Genomic DNA, 24,960 nt, shown 5'->3' on the forward strand with positions numbered 1-24,960 from the left:
TATAAGCAATTAAAAGAATTCTATGTTTAAAACAGTAATAGAATAATTTAAACAGCTCCAAAAAGTTTAAAACAGTTTAACTGTTTTATGTGTGAAAGCTAAGCTAGGTCTCAAAAACATTAATAAAAAACATGTTTTGACTTGGCATCAGACTTGTGTTGGACCTCTAAGAGAAAGGCATTCTTTATTGATGTACCACAGCAGAGAAGGCTCTCTCCCAAGTCTTCTCGCAATGTATTGCTCTTACTGGTAGAACACATGGAGGTCCTCTCCAATTTATGTCAATCCTGAGACAGGCATATATAGAAAGCATCAAGAAGTTATTTAATGCCTTGAATATCTTCACTGGCATTAGTTTTTAAAACTTCATTTATTATAAGATTTAGCAGGGACAAACAAATCAATCCCTACGACCCAGTCCCCTAAAATTAACACCATAATTATAACAATATATAAATTATCTTCATGAACGTATATTATCAGATCACCTATGAATTATTTTGTGTACTTACTTGTCTGTCCATACACAATATGTATTGTTAATTTGTCTGTTTCTATAATTTATTAGTATTTGTTATGCCCAAAACCCAGATGATCAGTTGGGAGCCCATCTTCAACATTCAATTGTTGAAAGTGCAATTGCCACTGATCACATTCTGTTAAGATCTGTGAAATGAACTCCTTGGACATTTTGCTAATTTCAGACTGTAGAAGGATTGTAATATCTACAGTTCTAAGGTATTCTTTATATTTAATCTTGGGTTTCTCTCAGGCTGGTTCATATTGCTCTCTTGTGTGTTGCTGGTAGTGTTCTAGCTACATAAGAATAGTCCCTTGCAGAATGAGTTGCTCTCAATAGGGAATTGTCTCAATAGACATTTAGGAAATGGTATAAATAATGCTAAATTGGATTTTGATTAATTAGCATTTCTGTTATGAACCACCTGCCTAACTTGCAATTTTCATCTTATTTTCCCCTCAAATAATTTGTATGGCTTTCCTGTGTTTGCCTGCTCAACTTGAACAGCCTCAAGATATTATTTAACTTGTAAATATTTTTCTTCCCCAGTATGAAATCAATTTATTGGAACTGATTAAGAAAAGAAGATCAGTAAGTAAATTGTGAACTTGGAAGAGATTCTTATGCAAGTTTAAAAGACTGTAAAGTTGGTGACTTTGTTTTTCTTCCCCTTAGCGAATTGGCTACTCCTTTAAGAAAGATGAGATAGAGTACTCCATTGTACAGAGAATACATAGCGTCTTCAAACGTGCCACAGCAAAATGGAAAGTAAGCCTTTTTCTTTCTGCTGGTCATGGTTTTGCATGATCTCTTCTGTAATATAGCACTAAAATAAATAAATGGAAGCAGCGTATATTTTCAGATTGGTTTTACATTCAGAATTAACATGTCACTTAGTTTGAAACAGTGAATAAATCACATAGGTGAGCTAGGAATTGGTTTGGCTAACTTGTTATCAGATGTTATATTGGAGATGGAGAACCTGTGGTCATCCAGATATTGTTGGAGGCCTAGTTAGCATGGCTAAAGGTCAAGGCTGATGAAACTGTAATCCAGTGATATCTGGAGGGGTCATGTGTTTTCTGGCCATCTTTTATAGTCTTTAGCAGGGTGACATTGCATGAAATGTTGCTTCTTGTCTAGCAGGCACTTGGTATGAAATGAATATGCTCAAAAGGTACATCATATCCTCTCATTGATCTAAATGAGTGATAGTAGGAGAGGCATTGGAATGCAACAGCTTCTGTATATTCTGAACTATTTCCTATGCATTTGTGGGTGTATTTTACAGCATGTGATTGAAGATCTGATACCAAAATAAGGATTCTCAAGAAGTGTGGCCCTCATCTTTTTAAAACACATAGACAATATTATTATTATTATTATTATTATTATTATTAGTTTTATATTCTGCTTTTCTCCCAAAATGGGATTCAAGGCGGCTTGTCTCCAGGTATGCAGAGAGGATTGGGGATAGACAAAGAACTTATAATGAGATATTCTTAGTGAAGTACCCTCATGCCTAGGAGCCCCACCCCTTGAAAATTAACCTGAGTATGTTTTGGTAGATCTTTCTGTCTGAGTTTATCCTGAGGGACTGGAAGAGAGACCAAGATCAAGATATAATGGCCCTGTTCAAACAATTGTCTGTGTTAGACATAAATTGTTCTGCAAAAGACCATGAAAACTATGGTTTGTCCCTTTTATAAGCTGATGTTTGCATGTAGGTAGCTGACAAAGCAAGCCAGGGGCAAACCACAGGTGCAGATTCAAATAGGACAAGCCATGGTTTATACAAATAAGTATTCATAAGCCAACAGCAAATGGTGGCTTCTAAATGTCACTTAGAGTGGCTAACAAACCATTTTATTTCATTATTGTTTTTTAGGTACTAGTTTAAATACCAAATGTCAGAATGTAATAAACCACAAACAGTGTCACCATTACATGTGAGCCTAACCAGGGTGTATTAAAATCCATAATGTTCTGTTAAATTTTAATGAGCTTATCTGTTGAGATAACCTCACCTTTATTACCTCTTCCTGACAATCAAGATGGTGTGGATTGTAAATTTCCATCAATAAATATATCAGAAATAAACAGAGCCTCCAATCCACTCATTGCAATCATAAAGATTGTATTTGTGCATTTCTGCTTTCTAAAAATGTTAGGTTGAAAAGTTTCTTCTTTCTCCTGAAGGACAGGCCTATCAAAAGCTGGTCAGATGAGATGATAAATCCCCCTAATTTCTCCCTCAACTGCTGCCTGTAGAAATGCTGATATTTTCCCAACATTTGTTGCTGATTGTTGTAGAAAGGATCACTGTGATGGATGAATAGTACTTGTGTTCTCTGCTGATCCTTCTCCTCCCCCCCCCCCCCCCCCAATTTCATTCCAATAGGATGACCTTCAGTTGTGGTTGTCTCATGTTGCATTTTGCAAAAAATGGGTGAGTACTGAGGTGTAATGTTCCTATTTTGGGTGTGTGTTGCAAGTGGACTGGTTAAACTATAGAGCCTTCTTTCAGATAAAGTAATTGAACATAGTCTTAGCATGTGAGATAATTTGGTAGAATCTTGTTGAAATTGCTGGATTTGTTTTTGGGTGTGATGGGGGTCTCTATTCTGCATGCATTTATATATACAATTGAAACAATTCTATCAAAGGTGGACCAATGTTAATAATCAATTTTTTAATTGAAAAGATCACTATAAGGTGATTTTTTTTTTATTGGGAGGTAAAGTAGTCTCTTGAGGTGGTTAGGAAATTGCCATTTTCTGCTGCCCTGGTAAGTCTAAACATTATGCCAGTTTTAAAATCCTGTTGAGATAACCTCATCATGTGAACATTGAAGAGTTGTGTCAACAGTTGTTGCGTGACTTGATCATGATGGCTTCCATGTATTTTTTCCAGGGTGACCATGGGCATTTTTGCCTTACTTACACTTGGCACTCTTCTGTAGTCATATTGCTATTTAGGTTTTATTGTTCCACGACCCAACCAATCCCTCTTTTTACTGAGATGGAAGTCAGGTATTAAATGGAACTGCTTGCACTGCAGTTGTATAATGTGCCTGTCACTATAGTATGGCAAACAGCAGTATAGTAATCCTCTGTAATGAAGATAAACATTTTAGTTTGAAATCTGAATGGTATATGGGTGTGAATTATATTTTCTGTTTCTTAACAGAACAAGAAAATACAGCTGAGTAAGGTGTTTTCATCCATGTTAGCCCTTCATCCAAATAAACCAGGTACTGCAGTTTAACCCTTTCTTGTAATGAAAGTAGGTCAGATAGGATTAATGATCCATTATTGTGAAGAGTTAGATGGGTTTTTGTTGTCTGCCTGTAAGTATAGTGAAGATCTGACTGTTCATATCAGTCTTTCACTTAATATTTATCTAGTGCAGGGGTGGGAATTATGTAATGTTGGATTAGATGTTGATGTTAAATTGCAGCACCCAGCATCCCTCACCATTGACTCTGATGACAAGAGTTTCTGGGGTTTGCAGTCGCAATAGCAACTGAAAACTGCACTCCATATGTAGTGTTTATTCAGAATAGCCTGAGAATGTTAGGTACTCATAGTTTATGAAGCTCATTTGAACAGCAGTTGCTTGTCTGAAAATATGCAACAGACATGTACATGGCTCTTGAAGATGGGATATATTCATTTTTACAAACAAACAACTGCTTTCCCAGCAGTGTAAAAGAGATATGAACCAATTGTCTTGGAATATAGATGTACAGTATAATGTATTTGGCCAGAAGTCAGGAGGGTGTTTTTCTAGGAAGACAAAGTATAAATGGTGCTATTTGGAATAACTTCTTGCTTCTCCATTGGAGTCACTGTACTAAACAACATCATGTGTCCTTGTGTTGTAGGTTTGTGGATCATGGCTGCAAAGTGGGAAATGGAGGACCGTTTGTCATCTGAAAGTGCCCGACAGTTGTTCCTCCGTGCCTTGCGTTTCCATCCTGAGTGCCCAAAACTTTATCAAGAGGTAAATTCTGCCCCACCTCCTTTGCCACCTTAAAGTCTGTGTTTCAGCCCATCCAGGCAAAGCAGGATTTGTGGTGGAGTTTGTGAACTACATGGTGAACACATCATTGCACCCTGAAAATTGTTCATCTTAAAATTATCTTTAAGTTAAGGGGAGCTGTATCCTCAAGATTTTAGTATGACAGCCTCATTTGCACAATGTCTGCTGTGTGGCGTTGCTTTTGTCCATCAGTAACAATTTCTGCAGATGTAAAACAGACATGCTTGTGTTAGACTTACCATAGTCATGATGTTACGTTTTGGTGAAGCATTAAACTATGCAAATGCTTAATTAATTTCAAAGACAGTAGTGGGGGAAAAAAGTTCAAAAACAAACATGACAGTGTTCATGAAGACAAAAATTATGTAAGTTTTTTGGGAGATGTGTAGATAAAGCAGTGGAAGTCTTGGGCACAGGTGAGCAGTCTTGCCTAATATGACATCTTTCAGGGGTGTCAAGCTACAACCCTAATCATCCTCAGCCAGAAGATGCTGATTAGGGATGAGGAGGTTGCAGACCAGATCATGGAGTCTCCCTGCCAGTTAAGAGTAACATTTTGCCAGTATTAACATGACATTCTTCTTAACCAGGAACTAAAACTGGAGTTTGAAGCTGTTTGCTCTGTGATTCTTGGATCCCTTGGGCTCATGACCCTCTTTTTGTCTTTCTTTGTTTCTGTAGTATTTTAGAATGGAGCTAATGCATGCAGAAAAGCAAAGGAAAGAGAAGAAAGAATTTGAACAAGCAAAGATGGACTTGGTAAGAAGCTAGAGGACTTATAGATGTCCAACTAAGTAAATGTCCAACCAGAAACAATTTCAAATGTCAAACTTCAGATTTACAGCATTTGAAGTATACTTTTGTGATCTCATAATAAGTATACACTTAGGCAGTGCTCTTCTTCACTTGATAGATTAAACTGAAAGCAAATGCAACAGACAAGACATTCGCTTTTGGGCTGTATCTGCACTATCAAGATAATGCCATTTGACACCACTTTAACTGCCATGGCTCAGTGCTATGGAATTATGAGATTTGTAGTTTTGTGAAATATTTAGCTTACATTGTCAGCCACAACAAACTACAAATCCCAGAATTTCATAGAAATGAGCTATGGCAGTTAAAGTAGTGTCAAAGTGTATTATTTCTGCAGTGTAGATGCCACATAGGTTTATATCTGTCACTAAAATGCAGAAGGGGTATGAAGGCGCTCTATATGACAGGGCACTACTGTTCTCTTATAAAACATCTCTTCGTTTTGCATTATTGCCAAGTCAGGAGTCTGAGAAGCTCATCCGTGAACAGTGAAAATGTTCTAGTGACTTGCATAGCTGTTAATAGATGCAAAATGAAGAATGGATAGCCTTTAATTGACTCAGTTAACTGTTTCAGGGACCACACCTTGTGTCAGAAGTACATTGGCAGATTCAGAGTATATTAATTTTTGTTTGATTGAATGTAAAACCTAACCCTTACCAAGGGCATGTGGTGGATTAACAATAAACTCATTTATTCTGCCTAATTCTTCCAACAAAATGAATTGGTTTGGGGTTGCTTTCTTCCACTTTGGGCTTGATTACATTGTGGTTTATCTCTCTTGAGAAGAAGTGCGCAACTCTCATCAGAACCTTGCTAGCGTTGCCAATTGTGTTCCAACATCATTCGTAGGGTCAGTTGCTAGCCATGGCTCAGGATGTAGGTGAAGATGCATGTGCCTTAGCACCTCCATTTTGCCAACACAACTCTGTTCAGGAAGGTCTGTCTCTTCATCAAGGAATAGTCATAACCTACCATTGTATGTGAAGTGTTCGCCTGACCTTGAAAAGTATATGGTTGCTCTTTTTTGTGCAGATAGATGGCCCTGTGGGTCTTGGAATCCTGTGGAGCTTCAGCTTGAAACTTTAAACATAGAAGGAAAACTATTGGTCATGTGCTGTAAATGTTGTCTCCATTGAAATATCTGGGAAATAAATAGTTAATTGTAGGAGGGCTTTTTCTGCAATTTTCAGGGTGAGTTCAACTATTCTGAGGAAGTGCTTAATGGTGAAATAGCTCAAATCGTCTACAGAAATGCCACTCAAAAAATCAAAGGTAACATGTTGTTTGCTTTAAATTAATAGCCTGTAATCTGTTTATTAATATAGTATATACAATTAATTACTTAGCCTCTTTGCATAATGGATCCAAGATCGTGTCATTCTACTTCAACAGAGCAAATTCTTGCATTCTTTGTTAAGGTTCTTGAAATGGAAAGATCTGGCATCTCTCAGGCTTAGGATGCTAGGCCAAATGAGACAGTCATCTGGTCTGTTGCTGGTTGAAAATTCAGGAATTGTGTAGGCAAGGATATATTATTCTGTCCATCTCTTTAGAAACACTAGCAGTCCATATGCTTTAAGAAAAAAATAGACAGTTTTTTGTTTGTTTTTTCTGTTGTTTGTGTGGGTTGTGTTGTTTGGTTTTGGATAAATAGGGGTCATTTCTTTAAATATATGACATCTTCAAAAGCATTATTGTAAGACTAAAGTCATCCAGGATTAAAGTGTGTTTCTCTCCGTTTTAGATGCAGGGTTCCTTCTGTCATTGCTATCGATTGCAAAACTTTTTGATTTTACTGCAGACCTTCAAAAAGAAATTATTGAGAAGTAAGTTTGGGTTGGGTGTAGAAGTATGGGGCGTGGAGCAATAGTGCTGCCTGTGCTCTATTTAAGTTGGCTGCGTTGGATAAGTACATTCTTGTCAGGACATATTTTCTCTGGAAAGCTCTTCCATTATCTATAAGACTGATATATTTATTAAACTATGTGATTTGCTGTAAGCACAATGCCAGAATCTTTTGGCCATGATCCACCCTGTCCCCATGTTGCAGTTGATAGCAGTTAACAACAACAAAGACCAGGCTATGATCTGATAGACTCTAGCATATTTGATATAGTTCCACTTGAAGCAATTTTTAAAAAATCTGAACAGTATCAAGAATACATCAGAATGAACAAAAGGACATTGTGATTGCTTGCTTGTCAGAGAATGAAAGCACTCCTAGTTACTCCTGAACTTCATAATAAGAGGGACATGTGCAGATGATGGCATGATACATTTTCTTCTTGGTAGCTTGCAGGCGGAGTACACAAATGATCCTCTTGTATGGGACTACATGGCCCGGCGAGAATTGGAGATGGAAGCTCTGCCATCATTGGAACATATATCTAAACAATCAAAAGCACTAGACATGGCCCGTAAAGAAGAACGGTGTTGCACAGTGTTTGAGGAAGCAGTCACTTCACTCCCCACAGGTTAGAAACTGTGTCTGGATAGTCAAATACTGCTTTTCTCCTCCCAAGTCTCTCCCCCCCTCCCCTTTCCATAGTAGAGTTTCTACAATTATGAAAATGTGGACTTGAGAGCAATAAAGGGAACAAGTTAACGTTTGTCTGATATACCATCTCTGCTGAATCATGAGTGTTCTTGCCATTTTAATTTGATTTAATAGAGATCGCTTACCTGTTGGTTTCTTTTGTTCCTGATGCTGGAGTGGCTGAGTTGTGTGACAGTTACATTTTTTAGAAGGAATAATTGCTGTTATTAAAAACAACATTTTTTTTAACCCTTCAGAGGACATGTGGAAGTGTTACATCACTTTTTGCCTGGAAAGATTTAAGCGGAAGACCAACAGTGAAGAGTTAAGGCAGAAGGTAAATTCTCCTTCCTTTCAGAATAACATCCCCCCTCCCCCCGGTTACTGATTGCTTCACTGAAGTAACTGAATAGGATTGTAAGTTCTGAGGCCAAAAGTGTGCCTAGAAAAAAATTAATTTTTTTATTTTCAGTATTAGGCTATATTGGACTTTATCTGCTTTCACTTGGAAGTTTCCACATGCTCTTGTGCATGAAGGGTGCCATATTGTTTAAATGGCTCATGTAGAATGGCTTTACTATTAGTATTTAGAACTGTGATGTTCAGAGTTTCTACTTTATTTTTCACAGTGTCTGTTTTAGATAGCAAATTTCATTTTTTCCTTCTCTTTTTTTGCTCACTTTAGAGACTTGAAAGGATTTTGAGTGTTTACAGCCGAGCCCATGAATTGCAGCTGCTGCCATCTTCCCTCTATAAGCAATGGGTAAGGGATCCATCATACCATCTTGAACACACCCGTGTCATGTCTGACCTACACATGGTTGGGTGTGGTTAGGATTTGAGTGATGAATCAGTGGGGAAAAAATGGTCTCCAAGCAGAGCTAGGAAAAGAAAAACCTGCCTGAGATCCTGGAGAGCCACTACTGCCAGTTAGAATTGACAATACTGGTATAGATGGACCACTGATCCTAACTCTGTATAAAGCAGCTTCCTATATGCCTATCATTTGCAGTCCTTTGCATTTTTAAAGAAACCTTATCACATAAAACAGGAAGGTGGGAACAAATTTCTGAATTAAACCATATCATTTTATCTGTGAATTATTACGTTTTTCCAGCTTCAGCTCTTAATGGAACTTGACCTCAAAAAGAAGGCTGAAGAGATAGCAGCAGCAGCAACCTCCCGGTTCAGCCAGGTGCTAGAAATGTGGGAAGTGAGACTGCAATTGTTACTGAAGCTGAACAGTGATGGTGTAGCCTCATGTTTCCAGGAAGCCTTTAAAGTGGTTAATGCTAAAGTAAGTACCTGGCCTCTCCAGCTGTGTTACTTCAGTTTTGGTCCCAGGGTATTGTTGAATATCTACACTCACAGGCTCGAGCTGTTACTGCCAGTGGTAAGGGATTCTCAGATGTATAGCTAAAAAAAAAATTGTGGATCAACAGGTTGGAATCTACTAGGCTATGTGAAAATATTTGATGGTTGTGAGCACCTCTTTGTGAATGAAAAGGGGCTGTGTGAAATATATCCTATTCCCAAATTTGAAGATGAATATTTGTGGTGAGAGGAAATATTTTCCTTGTTTCATGATCTGGGGGAAGTAGCAGTGAGGAGTGCGTGTTGTGGCAGCCAGGGAAGTAGTACTTTTCATAAGAGGGTTGGAAGGGAGCTTGGGCCGCCTAGTCCAACACTGCCATGAATGAATGCATAACTAAAGCAATCCTGGGAGATGGCCATCCAACCTGTTTAAAGACTTCCAATGAAGGAGCATCCACCACCCTCTTGAGGCAGTCTGTTCCAGTGTCAAAAGAGCTCATACCATCAGGGACTTCTTTCTAATGTTTAGTCAGAATCTTTTTTCTTGAAGTTTTGAATTTTTTCATTTGTGCCCTGTTGTCTGGAGCAGAAGAAAACAGACTTGTCCCATCTCTTCTACATAACACTTATTCAGATAATTAAAGATGGCTTTCATGTTAGCTTTCAGTCTTCTCCAAGCTAAGTGCACCCAACTCCCTATGTCAAACTTCATTGAGCTTTGGTTCCAGGCCTTTTAACATATTGACCACCTTCTTCTGGATGGGTTCCAACCATTATTTGTCATATGTGGTGGTTGTGTAGGCAACAGACGGCAGAGAGCTCAGGCTGTTGTTTTCCTGAATGCCTCTGGGCATTAAGTGACAATAGGTAGAGGTTGTACTAACAGGAAAGTTGTTGATGTACATATTTTCAAAAACTGCATCATTTTTATTTGCTACCTCACCTGGAATGAATGGCCACCACCACATTGTGAGTAGTACACAGTTGTGGTGACACATCTCAGTTACTGGACATTGTGACAGTTTTTAAAGGCTGGGAGAGCAGCTCACATAGATGTGATAGCAATATTCACAGGTCTCTTCTGAAGCCCATTATTCCTGCCTTGCCAGCCTTTTATATTCGTCAGTAAGGAGCTTCAAGAGAGGCTTCTTAATTCTCACAGAAAAGATGATAATGCTCAATAAAGTTGAAGGGTGTAGAAGAGGAAGGTTGTCTAAATAGGTGGATGGATTATGTCTGTCAAGGAAGCAAAAGCTTTGAATTTGCAAGACCTGAGCAGGGTTGCTGATAACAGGGCATCTTGGAGTATCTAGTTCATAGGGTTGCCAAAGTTTGAAGGTGACAATTGCACATAAGCACAACAATTCATTTCTGCTAGTCCTCTTTTAGGTTTCAGGTAGTGTTGGTGACAGCTGCTATCATGTGTATAATAGACCTCTTACTTACCATTTTCCTAGCCTAGTTTTTCACTGTTATCCATTTCCTCCTTGTAGGACAGCTTGCCACTCTGGATTTTATGGGTTGAATGGAGTGAGAATGTTAACAGCAAGGCTGAAACTGAAGCTCTCTATCAGGTAACAGACACACCATGTAAAATAAACTATAAATCATGGGTACAGCTGTTCTGCAAGGCAACTGAGTGGTTTTATTACTCTTCGTTGCATTTGTTTTAGAATGTGATGGGGTGCTGTAGAGAACACAGGAATGACAGGAGCTCAAGCTTTGTAGGTTTTTTTCTTCATTTTTTTTTTAAAAAATACATTCTAAAACAAAACATGACAACAAACAGTACATCAAAACAACAATAAATACAGGCAATACCTGAAAATACAAGCCCCTGAAAATTATAGATAAAAGGTGTACTCAGGGATCCTGAAAGATATCTTTCCATAAAAATTTAGCTAAAATGGGGGATGTCCAGAGACTAAATCTCGCTGGATGTATTCAATAAATGGGTGCCAAAGCTTATGAGCTTTGTAGTTAAAAGGAGACAGACTAAGTTGAGCCAAGGGTCCCAGTGAAGGGTAGGGGGCATTTTGATATGTCAGATATCTAGCTAAATAGAAGCTCTTCTTTGTGGATACAATTTAAAAAATACAGACCTCCTCATACTCCATGTGAAATGTGTAAAAACTTCATAACTGTTTTCCAAATGAAGATTTTGTGTGTGTTTAACTTGCAGAAATCATTGCTTGCCACACTTCCAGTTGACTCAGTAACCATGAAAGAGAAGTACCTTGAATGGGCTTATAGGACAGATGGCTATAAAAAAGCAAGGAAGGTCTTTACAAGGTTAGAAAACATCCCTTTTAAAAACCTTATTTCTTTCTGTGAGCCAATGTGGTGTACTGGTTTGAGTGTTGGACTACAATTCTGGAGACAAGGATTCAAAGCTTGGCTTGGCCATGAAACCCATTGGGCGACCTTAGGCATGTCATACACTCTCAGCCTCAGATGAATGTAATGGCAAACCTCTTCTGAACAAATCTTGCCAAGAAAACCCTGTAATAGGTTTGCCTTAGGGTCTCCATAAATCGGAAACAGCTTGAAGGCACAATGCAATACTTTTTTCCTCACCCAACTTGTTTTTAAAAACTGCATTTCTCACATGACTTTTGTATGTCCTAGTTTACATGAAAACCGACCATTTTCCCTTGAGTTGTTCAAGAAGATGATACAGATTGAAAAGGAGCAAGTAAGTGTTTTAAATGAATATAAGGACTGGTTTCTATTGTATGATATGCTGTATGTTTAGGAACGGTACTGATGTGTGGTTTCTCATGGAAGTGGGAAGTAATTCACTGTAATACAGGGTTATATTGGATAGTATGAGAACCAGTATTCTGATATGATTCAAAGTTCTGTTTATTATTCAGTGAAATCTTGAATGTTACAAGTTGGCCACCTCTATTTTAACAATTTAAGCCTCTTGAAACCTTGAGACTTCATAGAATGCCATCTTCTCTGTGGTCCTAACATGACAGACCTTAATCACATGCTCCATCCTATTTGAGGTGCGGTTGACAGGAGTATGTGCGACAACATCTTTTAGAAGTCGCATCAACTCACTGGAAGCTCCTGCTTTAGAAGATTTTTGTTGCCCTTTTCTTAGTCACTGCAGAAATAATGCAGTTCTACACCCCTTTAACTGCCGCTGCTCAATATTATGGAATTCTGGGATTTGTAGTTTTGTGATATATTTAGCCTTTTCTGTAACAAACTACAGTTCCCAGGATTCCATATGATGGAGCCATGGCAGTTAAAGGGGTGTCGAACTGCATTATTTTTGCAGTGCAGATTCAGCCTCAGTTGAAAATGTCTTTCATTTGGCAGGCGTAGATATTGACTGATGGACCTGGTGTGTTCTTTTTCAGTTACAGCCCTTGTTTAGTGTGTATCTGTTTCTTTGTGGCTAAAAGGGAACTTCATTGGGTGTGATGGAATAGGAGAATGTTTGGCAGTGGGTTTGATTGGCAGAAGCCATACCAAAAAGGGTGGGGAAGCACACAGGCTGTGAAGTAGGCAAGTGGGGCACAGAAAGAGCCTCTGCCAATGGAAAAGCTCATAATTCATTCCCCAGACCCACCACTGCCTCTTCTCTTCTGGCTGGTCCCTTATCATGGAAGGTCCCCAGTAGATGTAGGATAATAAAAGTATATGGGTTTGTGAACACTTCTGCAGAAATGTTAGTATTGGAGCAAATGACAGTTGTCTTTAACTCTCATGAAGTGGCAAAAACAGCATTCTGAGTCATGTCTTTCACTTTTTTGTTTTGTTTTAAAGGATTCAGGTAAAATATTTAATATCCGAGAATATTATGAACGTGCCTTGAGGGAGTTTGGTGCCACAGAACCTGGTAAGAATCCTTTCTTTCTCCTGGCAAATCCTGAACTATGATGGGTTAAACCTAATGTGTCCCGACCTAATGCCCTTCCACAGGCTTGGAACTGCCATTTCCATTACATAACATCAACAACAACAACAATAGAGGCCATGAACTAGTTTGATAGGCAGCCCATGTAGCATCTCCCTTGAATTAAATTTCCTTTGGAATTGAAATCCATTTGCTGTGCAAATGCACTTGGTAAATGATGTCCTGGTGATTCGTCTGTGGCAGATTTAGGCGAGGGATGGTTTGATACCAATTACTGATTCTGTTCAGCAAGTGCTGTATCTTTAAAACAATGTTCTGTAAATTAACTTTCCTTTTAACCTAAAGGTGTTTTTTAAACCTTTCTTTGGATTTTTTGTGACAGTGGTAGAATCTGTTTAGATTAGAATCAGGATGTCAAAACCAGAGCTAGTTGCTAAGGGAGATGACTTATCCTTAAAAATCTCTGTTCTGTCCTCCTACCACATCATTTTGATGTTCCCATGTTGGTTCCAGGTGAGCAGGGTGGTGGGGAAGACGTTTCTTCTTCATGCTATTCTTACTCAAGTCAAGGGAATGTTGGAGCCTTCCGCTTCTTCTTTTCTCTTTCTTGAAACCAGGATATGGCAATAAGGCATGGATGGAATTTGGTTGTTTCTTTTCTGACAAGGAACAACAGTATGTCTTCCCTTCTTTTCTCTTTTTTGGAACATGTATGCTGTAAAATGAGATAGGGGATAGCAGGAGTATGCTTAAGTCGTTGGAGAGATGTGTGGGATAGAAATGGAGATTCACACATCATTATTACTGCTGCAACTATCCCCCCACCCCTACTTTGCTGCACAGTACTCAGTCTTCCAAAGGAGCAACCATGGGACTGTAGTGGTAGTGAGATTCGAGTTCTTTGCACTTATGCTTCAGTGCTCCATACAAATACACAGGATCATGGATTGCTAAATTTTTGGCCTAGACAGATTTCTCTTTCTGTTACATTCCCTTTCTTACTGTCTTAACTGGACTTTCTTTTCGTTTGAAGATCTTTGGCTGGATTACATCAAGGAAGAGCTGAATCATACCCAAGGGAAGCCAGAGAACTGTGGCAGTATTCATTGGAGAGCAATGAAAGCACTGCAGGGAGAACAAGTGGACACTTTTATTTCAAAGTACACACTGCTACAAATTGGTCACCTGTGATAACTGTTGTGATTGATGTACATCAGAAGAACTATGGATCAATATAAACCATTCCCCTTTTTCCTTAAACATTTTGTATACTTTGATTTTCCAGAGACAAATACAGTTCTAGTTTTATGCTTGATAAGAACTAGTCTGTGCGCTGCTGGTGATTTCCATTAGGGCAAAGGACTGGAAGTGGGGAACAGAGTGTCACAGACTGATGCTGCTGGATTGAGCACATAAAATGAAAGTTACAAGTCTTTTCATTTTTAGCCTGGCTAGAGTAGAAGATTACATGTTTCACTGCGTGGCAAACACTGTGCTGATTAAAAAAAATGCCATGGAAAGGCCTATCTATTTATATTCTCATTACTGCAAAACAGATTAGTTTTATCACTTGTTGCCTATATTAAACTTGCAACATTAACTATTATACCACTACCCCAGTTTAGTTTTGGAATATCTATTGTCCAAATGGCCAAAAACAGATCAAAAGTGTCACAAACACAGCAAGTTTGCTCATCCAAGCCTCCAAATTGATGCAGCAATCCCCTCAACTTCTCAAAAATCGGCTGGAAATGAAATACAGTAGATCACTTCTGGGTGCTTCAGCTGGAAGGGTGTGTATAGGGAGGAGTCACAAATGGTCCTCTGCTGCCCCCCTTCCCCCAGGTACATGATTGTGGCTAATGTGCATAATTTGGTACAACAGTATGTGTATATATAACAATGACCAGAAAATCTTGAAAATAAAAATTAACTTTATATACCTGAAGTATTCTTGCTGGGAATTTTTGGCTTAGACAGATGTATAGAAAAAGAGATGGGTGGACTGGCTCAGCATGTAGTGACAGTGGCAAGAATGACCTATGCTAAATATTGGAAGACCCCAAAGATTCCAGCTGAGGATGAGTGGATATATACATTGGTAGAGATTGCAGAAATGGATAAATTAACACAACTAATGAAAGTGAAACCCAGAGAACAATTCTTGGAAGAATGGAACCCGCTTACAGCTTATTTGCAGCTAAGAGAGGGGGAGGTGGCATCAGCAGGCTTTGAAGTGTTATTCATTTTATTTAGGTTAGGAAGGAGATGATGTTATAAGGACAGTGGCGTTTTTCTTCTTCCTGCTTTATAAGATGTTAAAATTAAGAGTAAACCGAATACAGGAAGTGTATATAAGGGTATGGAGAAAAGGATTAAGCAGTACCCTGTTAGTCTCGGCAAATGGGAAGTCAATATTTGTTATCTTTTTATTTATTTACTGTTTTGTTTAGTGGTATTTTTTGAAAGAGGGTTGTGCATTGTAGTGTCTTGTGCTTTTACAAACCTGTTTGTGTTAAAATATCATTAAAATATGTTATTTTTTTAAAAAAAAGAACGTCCATTTCCCATTTCCATCGGTTAACAATTCTGCCCTGTCCTGAAATTGGATTTGTTTTCAGCTGGGCAGTCCAAATCTTAAAATATTATGCTAATTCAATTAAATGACTTGGCAATGACTAGACTTGCATAGCAAAGTAGTACTGTGATAGCTGGCATCAAATGTACTGCATGTCTTGAGCAGTGTCTGCATGTGTGTTTGAGAGAAAGAAAGATGCTGTTTCTATTCAAATCACTGCAAATAAAGATTTCATGGATGTAGCATAGAATGCTGTTAAGGATTGTCTAGGTACTGTGAATGGGAACTTTGTCACAGTTTTGCCTGAAAGGAAGCCTGATTAGAGTTAAAACAAAACCGGCAATACCAGTGTATTTCTTAATAGCTATCAGCAGTCACTTACAGGGACGGGATCTAAACTGAGCACTTGGCAAAGTGGGGCTGAGAAAAGGCAAAGGCAGACCTGGGTGGCCACTGTTTGGCATTACAAAGGAAAGGTCTCCTGTGATCCCTTATCTAAAGGAAACTGGATCAGTAAACATTGCCACTGTTGACTTCTCACTGCTCAGGAAAAGTATGTTTATGAAAGTATAAATAACACACCAAATGACTAGATGTCAACCTTATTATGCATGTTCAATATGCCTTCAAAGCGTCCGAAAAGGGCCCACAAGACAGGCATTTTGAAATCCATATTGTGATAATACCTTTATCAGGCTAACCAATAGCATCTGTTTTCAGTATCTAGAGAGATCTTGTAGCACCTTTGAGGCTCACTGAAAGAAAGTAGTTGGCAGCATGAGCTTTCCTAGACTTCAGTCTACTTCCTGAGAGGCTTTTGGTGAGGAACTAGACTTCGGACTACAAAAGCCCTTGCTGCCAACTTTGTTCTTTCAGTGAGCCTCAAAGGTGCTACAAGATCTCTCTCTGTGCTGATTCTACAGACTAACATGGCTTTGTCTATTTTCAAGTTATCTCACATTTTTGTCACATAAATAACAAAAAACTGGCTTTCCTGTTCCTTGGTCATACAACAAAAATCAGTGATGATGGAGAGAACAAGCTAACTTTGTTTTGACAGGAAAGGTATTCAGGGGCAGCCGTGTCGGCCACAGAGCAGAGTACAATACCCTTCAAAACCCACAAAACAGTGGTACCTTTCTGACCAAACAAAAAGCATAAGACTTCTAGAGCTAGCCGTGTTGGCCATACACCAAATCCTAGAACATCCAAACAATGATACCTTTATGGGGCCAACCAAAATGCGCAATTACATGTTGCAAGCTTTCAAAGTCACACGGGCTTCTTCTTCATCTGGCAAACAGGAGGAAGGAATTGAAGACGTTAGTTATAGGCCTGCATTTTCTGTTCCTGGTCCGCTCTGGGCCCCACAACAACATAATCCAACTCCCAGAACTGCATAGCCTTGAGCCAGACAAAGAGTCAAAGCGGTATCAAACCGGGTTATTTCTCCAGTGTGGACGCAGGAGCAGCCCGAGGGAAGCGCGCGCGGAGCCTGGACGGGGGGGGGGCTGTGGCCAATGGGAAGCGGGGCTCTTCCTCCGCGCGTCGCTGATTGGTCGGTCCCCTCAGGGCACGTGACCCTCTGCTGCTCCCTCTCGGCGGCCTGAAGGCCAGGGGCTGCTGCTGCTGCTGCTGCTCATTTTGGCTTCGGCGGGAGGAGAAGGGGTCGCTTGGGAGGGAGGGACTGAGGGGCTGCTTAAGGGCGATGGAGGCGTCTGGGAAGCAGGCTCCTCTGGAGCAGAGGGTGAGGAAGGAGGCAGGGGCCGCAGAGAGGAGCCTCAGTCGTGGAGGCTGCTGGGGCGTTTTGATTGACTTTGACTGAAGCTGGCATGCTGGGAAGGGAGGCTTGGCTCAACGCCTTACACCCCTGTGCCTTCCCCCCACCATTTTATCCCCACAACCAGGGTTGCCATGGTCCCAAACACACACTGCAGAAAGAATCCAGCTTGAGACCGCTTCAGCCGCCCTGGCTCAGTGCTAGGGAACCCTGGGAGTTGTCGTCTTGTGATTAAAACTACAACTCCCAGGGTTCCCTAGCACTGAGCCAGGGCAGTTACAGTGATCTCAAACTGGATCATTTCTGCAATGTGGTTTGGACCCAGGTGTCCTAAAAGCCGAGGAGGACAGGGCCCCCTCAAAATGGAGGAAGTTGAAGGGGAAAAAGGGAGGCCTTCCAAAAGAAAAGCTACAAAACACTCGTAGAAATGCAAATTCATGCTGCTCAAAATGGAGGATGTTTTGGGATGCTCGCCGGGATGCATGGTTGAAATGGAGGATGTGTCCTGGAAAAGGAGGACGGCTGGTCCCCCTGCCCCACAAGACAACCCTATGGCTGAGAGGCAGTGATGGGTCCTCCTCCCTCTCCTCCTCAGTGGGGCTGGGGAGTGCATCTGAAACAGATCTTAGGTATAAATAGGTTATTTCAGAATTTCCCTCTCTCTTCTCCTTTCTCCTCAGAAAGACAAGGCTCACTTATTTACCTTCTGCCACTCAAATAACTCTACCATGTAAACCCAATAGCTGACCCTGGGCAAGTCACACTCTCTCAGCCTCAGGGGAAGGCAATGGGAAACACCCTCTGAACAATTCTGGCCAAGAAAACCCTGTGATAGGGTCGCCGTAAGTCAGAAACGGCTTGAAGGCACAGGAGAGCAAACAGAAGTTAACTATTTTGTAAATTCTGTACAGTCAGCCCTCCACATTTGCCTCTTTGACTTTTGCGGTTGTGATGATTTGTGGATTTGATTACTGGAGGTTCTGCTGGAAATTGCCCATAGGGTTGTGCTGAAGGATCTAGAACAGGCCTGCACAACATATAGCCCCAAAGGATTTTGGGCGGCCCGCAAAGACTTCAAGGACCCTGCACTGCTTGGCTTTCTCCTGAGGAGAGGGCTGGGCAGAGGAGGAGGAGGAGGATAGAATTAATAGTAATAATATGTGTTATTAATTATTAAGCAATAATGATAATAATAATAAATATTTAATTAAAACCTATCTGCTCCCCAAAGAGGTTTAGCCCATTTTAATTTTGGCCCCTTTCTGCTGCCAAGTTGTGCAGGTTTGATCTAGAGATTACTAGATCTTAGGCCTTTATATGTCCTCTAGCATGATTCTATGGTTAGCTTTTGGCAGATGTTGACCATAGAGTTCTGATGGAGGACCTAGAGGTTCCTAGAGAGGTGATCTCAGGTTAAAAAGTAGTAATTTGTTTATTTGCGGTTTTTCCACTTCCACGGGAGTCCTGTGTCCCTAACCCCAGTGAATGTGGAGGGACCACTGTACTCTCTGGTTGGTGTGTGGTGGAATGCTTCAAGAGTTTGCTACGCTGCATGAATAAGGTAGAAAATTATTATGAAGAGCTGTAGTAAAATTAGTATACAGTACTTAAAAGACATTTGCAAACAGGAGTCCTGAAGTTAGGGCCAGAACAGCACGCCTGTAATATGTTAGGTCCTTCTTCAAATCAGTGTTTACATGGTAAATAATGGCTGGGTTTGTTGCCCTCCTGAGTAGACTGGATTAAGTGTTATCTCCAAGTATGGTTTGCTTGGAAGTAGCAGGGGGTGAGATTGTTACTTTTATTACAACGCTCTGAATCCCCCAGCCAACATGGCCAGTAGGGTCCCAAAATAAACAAATAACCTTTCCAGGCTTTGGGAACTAAATCCACTGGTTTCAAGATAAATTGCTAATAACAATATTGCCAAGCTTTCCTCCCCCAGTTGTTTTCTTCCTCACAAGGTTCCTGTGTGCTCTGATTAGGACTGAACAAAGAATCTAATGGCTTCTTGATTCTGTTTTCAAGAACAGCACAGCCATCATCATCATCATCATTATGCCCAGTAGTTTTGAGTGCATCTTGAAAGCACCTAATGAGGCTATTACATCTCTTGCACTCCTTTTGCACTCAGTCTTAAAATTGTTATTATTCAAACTATAATCTTTATACAAAGAGGCAGCCATTTCATGCCTGTTTCCTTCCCCAGCTTCAGCCTTTTTATGTATCTCCTCAGTCCGTTCAGGAGTGATGCTTGAACCTAAAGGGTGGAGTCGCACTCAGGGCTTAATAGTGGGTTTCCTCCAGCTAATTGGCCACTGTGTGAACAGAATGCTGGATTGGATAGGCTTTTAGTCTTCTCGGCTCTAAGGTTCTTCTGAAAGCTTGCCCACAACCTTGTGCCTATTTGGTCCTAATAAAAGCATAATCGAATAGTAGCCTCTGAAAGCTCTGAGAGTGTTGTCATTTTGAGAGGTATATGCATTTAATACACAAAATGAAGAAGTCACCCTTACCCCCAGCACTAAGACAGATTGAACTTGCTCTTGAAGGGGACTTTATCCAAAGCCACCACAGTGGCCATAGAAGATGGTTGAGATCTTGCAGATCTCAGAAATGTTCTCTTTTGTACTTTTCCCCTTCATTTTATTTCTTTGTATAATTTTTCAAACTCTTTCTCTACATTCTCTTCCCTGTATCCAAACAACACTAAATGTTGTATCAGGAATCTTGTCCATTTTTCTTTTTTCTTTTTAATATATATATGTTACTAAAATCACACAAAGCAAAACATAAACATTACTTCGACAAGCATCAGACATAACAAACACATAACCTTACAAACACATTATACATATAATACTTCCACTCCTCTCTGTTCTTGAAAATGTTGAAAATGGCAAGCATGTAGAGGGGAGGTTTAGCAGTTCCAGTTTTACATTTTGTTTTGACTAAAATAGTCCTAATGTATGCTACTAGCTAAAAAAAATAAACTTCCATTGGTCCCTTCTTAAGCAGTGCTATTAAATTAAACATGCAAAACAATTGGATCACCTTCCTAATGATCTGTTTAGCATTACATTTAACTTGGCTCTGATGCCTTTTATTATCAGACTGTATCAGGAATGCTTAAATGCAATTGTTGTGGTCAGTTTAGAGTTTCTGGGCAAGCTGACTTGCATTTCATTTTTCTGCTGTACCAAGTGGAGACTTGTTCAGAAGAAATGACACTGTGTATAACATCTATGGCTATGTCTGAAGGGAAATAAAAACATGACTGCCAATGAGACTGCTCAAGAAAAAGGGTGTGCTGAAAAGAAAACAGTGGATGCTTTATACAGGGCAATCCTGTCTGTTCTGGCTTCTGCTGGCACCAACATTGTGACCCTAGGCAATCCTAAGCTTAGCAAAAGTCAAGAAGCCAAGGGATGTGTGTTTGTGCTGCATTTCACAGCATAAACTGATTGATTTGAACTTACTAGCTACAGTCCTTCAGGTGGTATTTAACCCTGCAGAAAGGAGCAGGATGTGCATAAGAGCAGTCTGAAGAAATGATGCACACTGGTAGGAAGCAGTTTCATTGTGTTTAGTGATGCTATTGACTCAACTCCAGTTGACTTTTACTATGGTAAAAGAAGTAATGTTAAGAAATGTTATGCAAATTTTCATTATTTTTTTTTAGAGGAGGCTAGGCAAGCAGCTGGTTATCCATAACTCTTGAACAATAAATGAGACATACTGTACATCCTGCATGAATTGTGGGATGCAGAATCAAAGCCACAAATATGGAGGGCCAACTGTATATGAAAATTTCTGGGTTTAGAAAGTTGGAGTAGAGTAAATTAGTGAGTTAGTGGATGGTGATAGGTTAAGAGAATGGTAGTCGGTGGCACTTTTCAATTATGCAAGAATATACTTACAATGAAGACAAGGATCTGTGTTCTTTTTTAAAGTTGATTTATATTGCATATACATAACTGAATATAATCCAACATATTATGAAAAAAAACTTTCAGTATAAACAATTCATTTTATTTACCATACTACATAAATCGAACAATAGAGCACTTCTACATTCTGTCCCTCTTTTATATTAAATTCTCCCTAATATTAGGTTCGCTTATTTTTGTTCTGTCTCGGTCTGACCACAATAACATAAAAATAATTTACAAAATAAAATACATAATTAAATTACCTGAACCTAAATATCTTCCACAGTAATATATTTCCCCCTTGTGACACCTTCCTGTTCCTTTATTTTACATTAACTACAACACAAACTATTTTCCAATCCTTGTAAATTGTGTCTGACTTTGTAATTTCATTCCTGTGAGTTACATTCATAAGAAATTAGTGTTTATGCCCCAATTTTCCTCTCTCCACACTGTGATAGGTAACCAATCTTTCTCTGCTTTGTTAATTGATCTATTATATACCATCAATAATTTTATCTTCCATTCCTTTATTTGAGGTATGTCTTCTTGTTTCCACTTTCTATTAGTTATCAATCTTGCTGCTGTCAACAAATATAGGATTAACCTCCAATATTTATATTCTAGTTCCTTATCCAAGATTGACGTCATATTTAACAAATATAATTTGGGAGTTAATGGAATGATCTATGTTCCAGAGAGAGAAAGAGAGATTCTGTGAGAGAGGTTCCTGTGCTGAACTAATTATTCAGCAGTATATTAAAAGAAAAAGCTGGAGTCTACAAATATTTGTATAGTGGAGAGTTGTTGTTGTTGTTGTTGTTGTCGTCGTCGTCGTCGTGTGCCTTCATGTAATTTCTGACCTATGGCAACTCTAAGGCAAAGCTATCATGGGGCTTTCCTGGCAAGATTTGGTCAGAAGAAGGTTGTCGTTTCCTTTCCCTGAGGCTAAGAATATGTGACTTGCCCAGTGGGCTTCATGGTCAAGGAGGGAATTGAACCCTGGTGTCCAGAGTCATAGTCTAACACTCAAACCACTAGAACATGCCAGAGATTAAAGGGTGGTGTAACATTTTAAGTTGTATTTAATAAATTTGTATTGGTTATTTAATATAAGCGTTCCTATAGACTGGTCACTCCAGTGTAATGGAGAAGATGAGCCAGGAGCGTGAAAGAGCAGCCATATATACAGAGACAGTTGTGGATCCATTAGGGATCCTGGTAGCAGCAGTACTCTAGGAAAAGGGTAGAGATTTGAGGTGGGACCACCATAGGTGATGATTAGCATTCTGATTACTATAATACAATCATCACATCGACCCATTGAATCAATGGAAACTTGGGCGGGTTACAGACCGCCGAAAAGTGGCACTCTGCCGCCGCCGCCAGTTGCTGCGTCCGGGAACTACAGCAGCCAAACCGCACAGTTCCCGGACACAGCGAAGAAGAAGTGCCAAAATGGTGCTTCTTCTTGCGCCCAGGATGGGATGCCACAAGGCGCTACTTGCGCACTCGCGGCGTCACATTTGGGGTGCAACGTGCGTCAGCAGCGCATCCGCTACGTAAAGATGGCGGCCCCCATGTGGAACGGGCGCCGCCATTTTGTACAGACTATTAGGGTTAGGGGCGTCTGGAAGGGACGCCGCTTTCTAACCCTAATACGGACCAAGTCCGTACTTTATGCCCGTTTGTAACGGGCCTTGGTTAGGCAACACTTACATAAGTTACATAAGTTCTGTTGATTGAATGGATCCACTCTAATTGGAACTAATAATTGAATTTAGGTCCAAAAGTAAACTCCTCTGTCTGCAGAAATCCTTCATAAAAGGTGAAATATATATATGATCAGAATAGAAACCAACATACAGAAACTTTTCTATATAGTCTGTGGCCTGTTACAGACTGCCAAAATAAAGCCGCTTCGGGTCTCTTTGGAAGTATGCTATTTAAATGATGCATGGGTCCTAAGAGTCCGGAGGTCGCGCCAAAGCCACACTCCATTCCTAAACACTGGAGTGTAGCTTTGGCACAGCTTCTGGAATCTTAGGATGCATGCACCATTTAAACTGCATACCTCTAAAGAGACCCAAAGCAGCTTTATTTAGGCAGTCTCTAACAGGCCACAACCAGATTTGAACAATTTGGGGGTAGTGGGGTGTGTGTGTACACATATGGTCATTTGGATAGATTTGGCGACACCCTGGTTTGGATGGTGGGATTCCTTCAGATTGTGGGATAAATATCACAATGTGTACCTGGCAAAGGAAAAGGGCTAACAGATGTTGGGATTGGTTTTATGAGGTTTACAAGAGAAAGCCTTTGAATTCCAAGCACATGTTGCAAATCATCATCAGCCAGTAACATTGTTTAATGTAACAGTGGCATTAATATAGAAAATATGTGCAGAATGGTCACACATATTTTGTTAACAGTTGCATAGAACACAATAAACAATTTTGCAGGGAAAAAAATTTCTCACATGTAGAATTATTTACTACCTATCAAGAAGTCTTAAGAGAATTGTATTTTATATGTATTATCCTACTAGAGAGGCATGCTAACTCCAACAGGCCTCCCTGGAAGAAGTTTACCCATCCATTAAGAAGCCAAGTCCTCCCTCCAGTCCATCTGCCTTGGTCCAGGCCTTGGAAGTAGAGAAGAACTGCTGGACCTCATCCCCTTCCCCACCACGACTCCCGTCTCCTTTTGTGTCGTGTCTTTTTAGATTGTAAGCCTGAGGGCAGGGAACCGCCTAATTAAAAGATTGTATGTACAGCGCTGTGTAAATTTACAGCGCTTTATAAATAAAGGTTAATAATAATAATAATAATAATAATAATTCCTATAGGAAATTATCATTTGATTTAAATCAGTATTTCTGTCCTGCAGATAAGGAACGATGGATCTGCTTTTGCTGTTCAGAAGGAAATAGAAATGTTGAAGATTTTCAGCTGGCAGCCTAGTAAAGGTAATTAAAGTGTGGGGCGTGGGGATATAATGGTTGAGGTATTACCCCAGATTAGTATATAGTGTGCAGTGGGCCCTTGTTATTCACTGGGGTTTGGTTCCAGCGCCCCTTGTGAATACCAAAATCTGTGGATGCTCAAGTTCTATTAAATACAATGGCATAGTAAAATGGTCTCTCTTATATCTCTTATATAAAATGGAAAAATCAAGGTTTGCTATTTGGAATACACCTTTTTTTGTATATTTGCAAGCTGTGGATGCTTCAGTCTGTGGATAAAGAATCCATGGATATGGAGGGCCGGCTGTATTTCCATGTTCTTTAGAGAAGGATGCATAGCATGTAAGGCTGGGAAAGAAAAAAGAGGCAGTTACTCAGTGCTCATTTAGATAGACAATTGATGCTGTCCAAAATAAGATGATAGTAGAAGAGAGGCATGTTTTTGTAGTCAGAAAAAATAAATACTACTCTAAATAGAAATAATATGGTACAATGCTCTTAATGTATTTGTAAATGTATGTGTAAATCTACAGCACTATATATAGAAATAATAATAATAATAATAATAATAATAATAATAATAATAATAATAATAATA

The 24,960-nt window shown here is 39.6% G+C and overlaps 2 protein-coding genes across 3 annotated transcripts in view; both read left to right on the forward strand.

Annotated features, from left to right (window-relative positions):
* UTP6 (UTP6 small subunit processome component) overlaps window positions 1-15,055 on the forward strand; it is a 22,991-nt gene extending 7,936 nt beyond the window's left edge. Inside the window, exons 2-18 of the mRNA XM_042447573.1 lie at window positions 1,060-1,111; window positions 1,196-1,288; window positions 2,922-2,969; window positions 3,710-3,773; window positions 4,407-4,525; window positions 5,246-5,323; window positions 6,574-6,655; window positions 7,128-7,209; window positions 7,676-7,857; window positions 8,177-8,256; window positions 8,605-8,682; window positions 9,037-9,216; window positions 10,727-10,807; window positions 11,416-11,525; window positions 11,862-11,928; window positions 13,017-13,089; window positions 14,141-15,055. Coding sequence (XP_042303507.1) covers window positions 1,060-1,111; window positions 1,196-1,288; window positions 2,922-2,969; window positions 3,710-3,773; window positions 4,407-4,525; window positions 5,246-5,323; window positions 6,574-6,655; window positions 7,128-7,209; window positions 7,676-7,857; window positions 8,177-8,256; window positions 8,605-8,682; window positions 9,037-9,216; window positions 10,727-10,807; window positions 11,416-11,525; window positions 11,862-11,928; window positions 13,017-13,089; window positions 14,141-14,298 — 1,627 coding nt within the window. The 3' untranslated portion in view covers window positions 14,299-15,055. The remainder of the gene's footprint in view (window positions 1-1,059; window positions 1,112-1,195; window positions 1,289-2,921; window positions 2,970-3,709; window positions 3,774-4,406; window positions 4,526-5,245; window positions 5,324-6,573; window positions 6,656-7,127; window positions 7,210-7,675; window positions 7,858-8,176; window positions 8,257-8,604; window positions 8,683-9,036; window positions 9,217-10,726; window positions 10,808-11,415; window positions 11,526-11,861; window positions 11,929-13,016; window positions 13,090-14,140) is intronic.
* A 2,331-nt stretch (window positions 15,056-17,386) lies between these two features.
* COPRS (coordinator of PRMT5 and differentiation stimulator) overlaps window positions 17,387-24,960 on the forward strand; it is a 13,700-nt gene continuing 6,126 nt past the window's right edge. The window contains exons 1-2 of one of the 2 annotated variants that reach the window (XM_042453665.1): window positions 17,387-17,432; window positions 24,287-24,365. In XM_042453665.1, the coding sequence (XP_042309599.1) occupies window positions 17,394-17,432; window positions 24,287-24,365 (118 nt within the window). In that variant the 5' untranslated portion in view covers window positions 17,387-17,393. Of the gene's footprint in view, window positions 17,433-17,886; window positions 18,095-24,286; window positions 24,366-24,960 lie in introns of those variants that run through there. The other variant, XM_042453666.1, reaches the window with a different exon arrangement.

Source organism: Sceloporus undulatus, chromosome 2 (genome assembly GCF_019175285.1).
Source record: "Sceloporus undulatus isolate JIND9_A2432 ecotype Alabama chromosome 2, SceUnd_v1.1, whole genome shotgun sequence".
NCBI lineage: Eukaryota > Metazoa > Chordata > Lepidosauria > Squamata > Phrynosomatidae > Sceloporus > Sceloporus undulatus.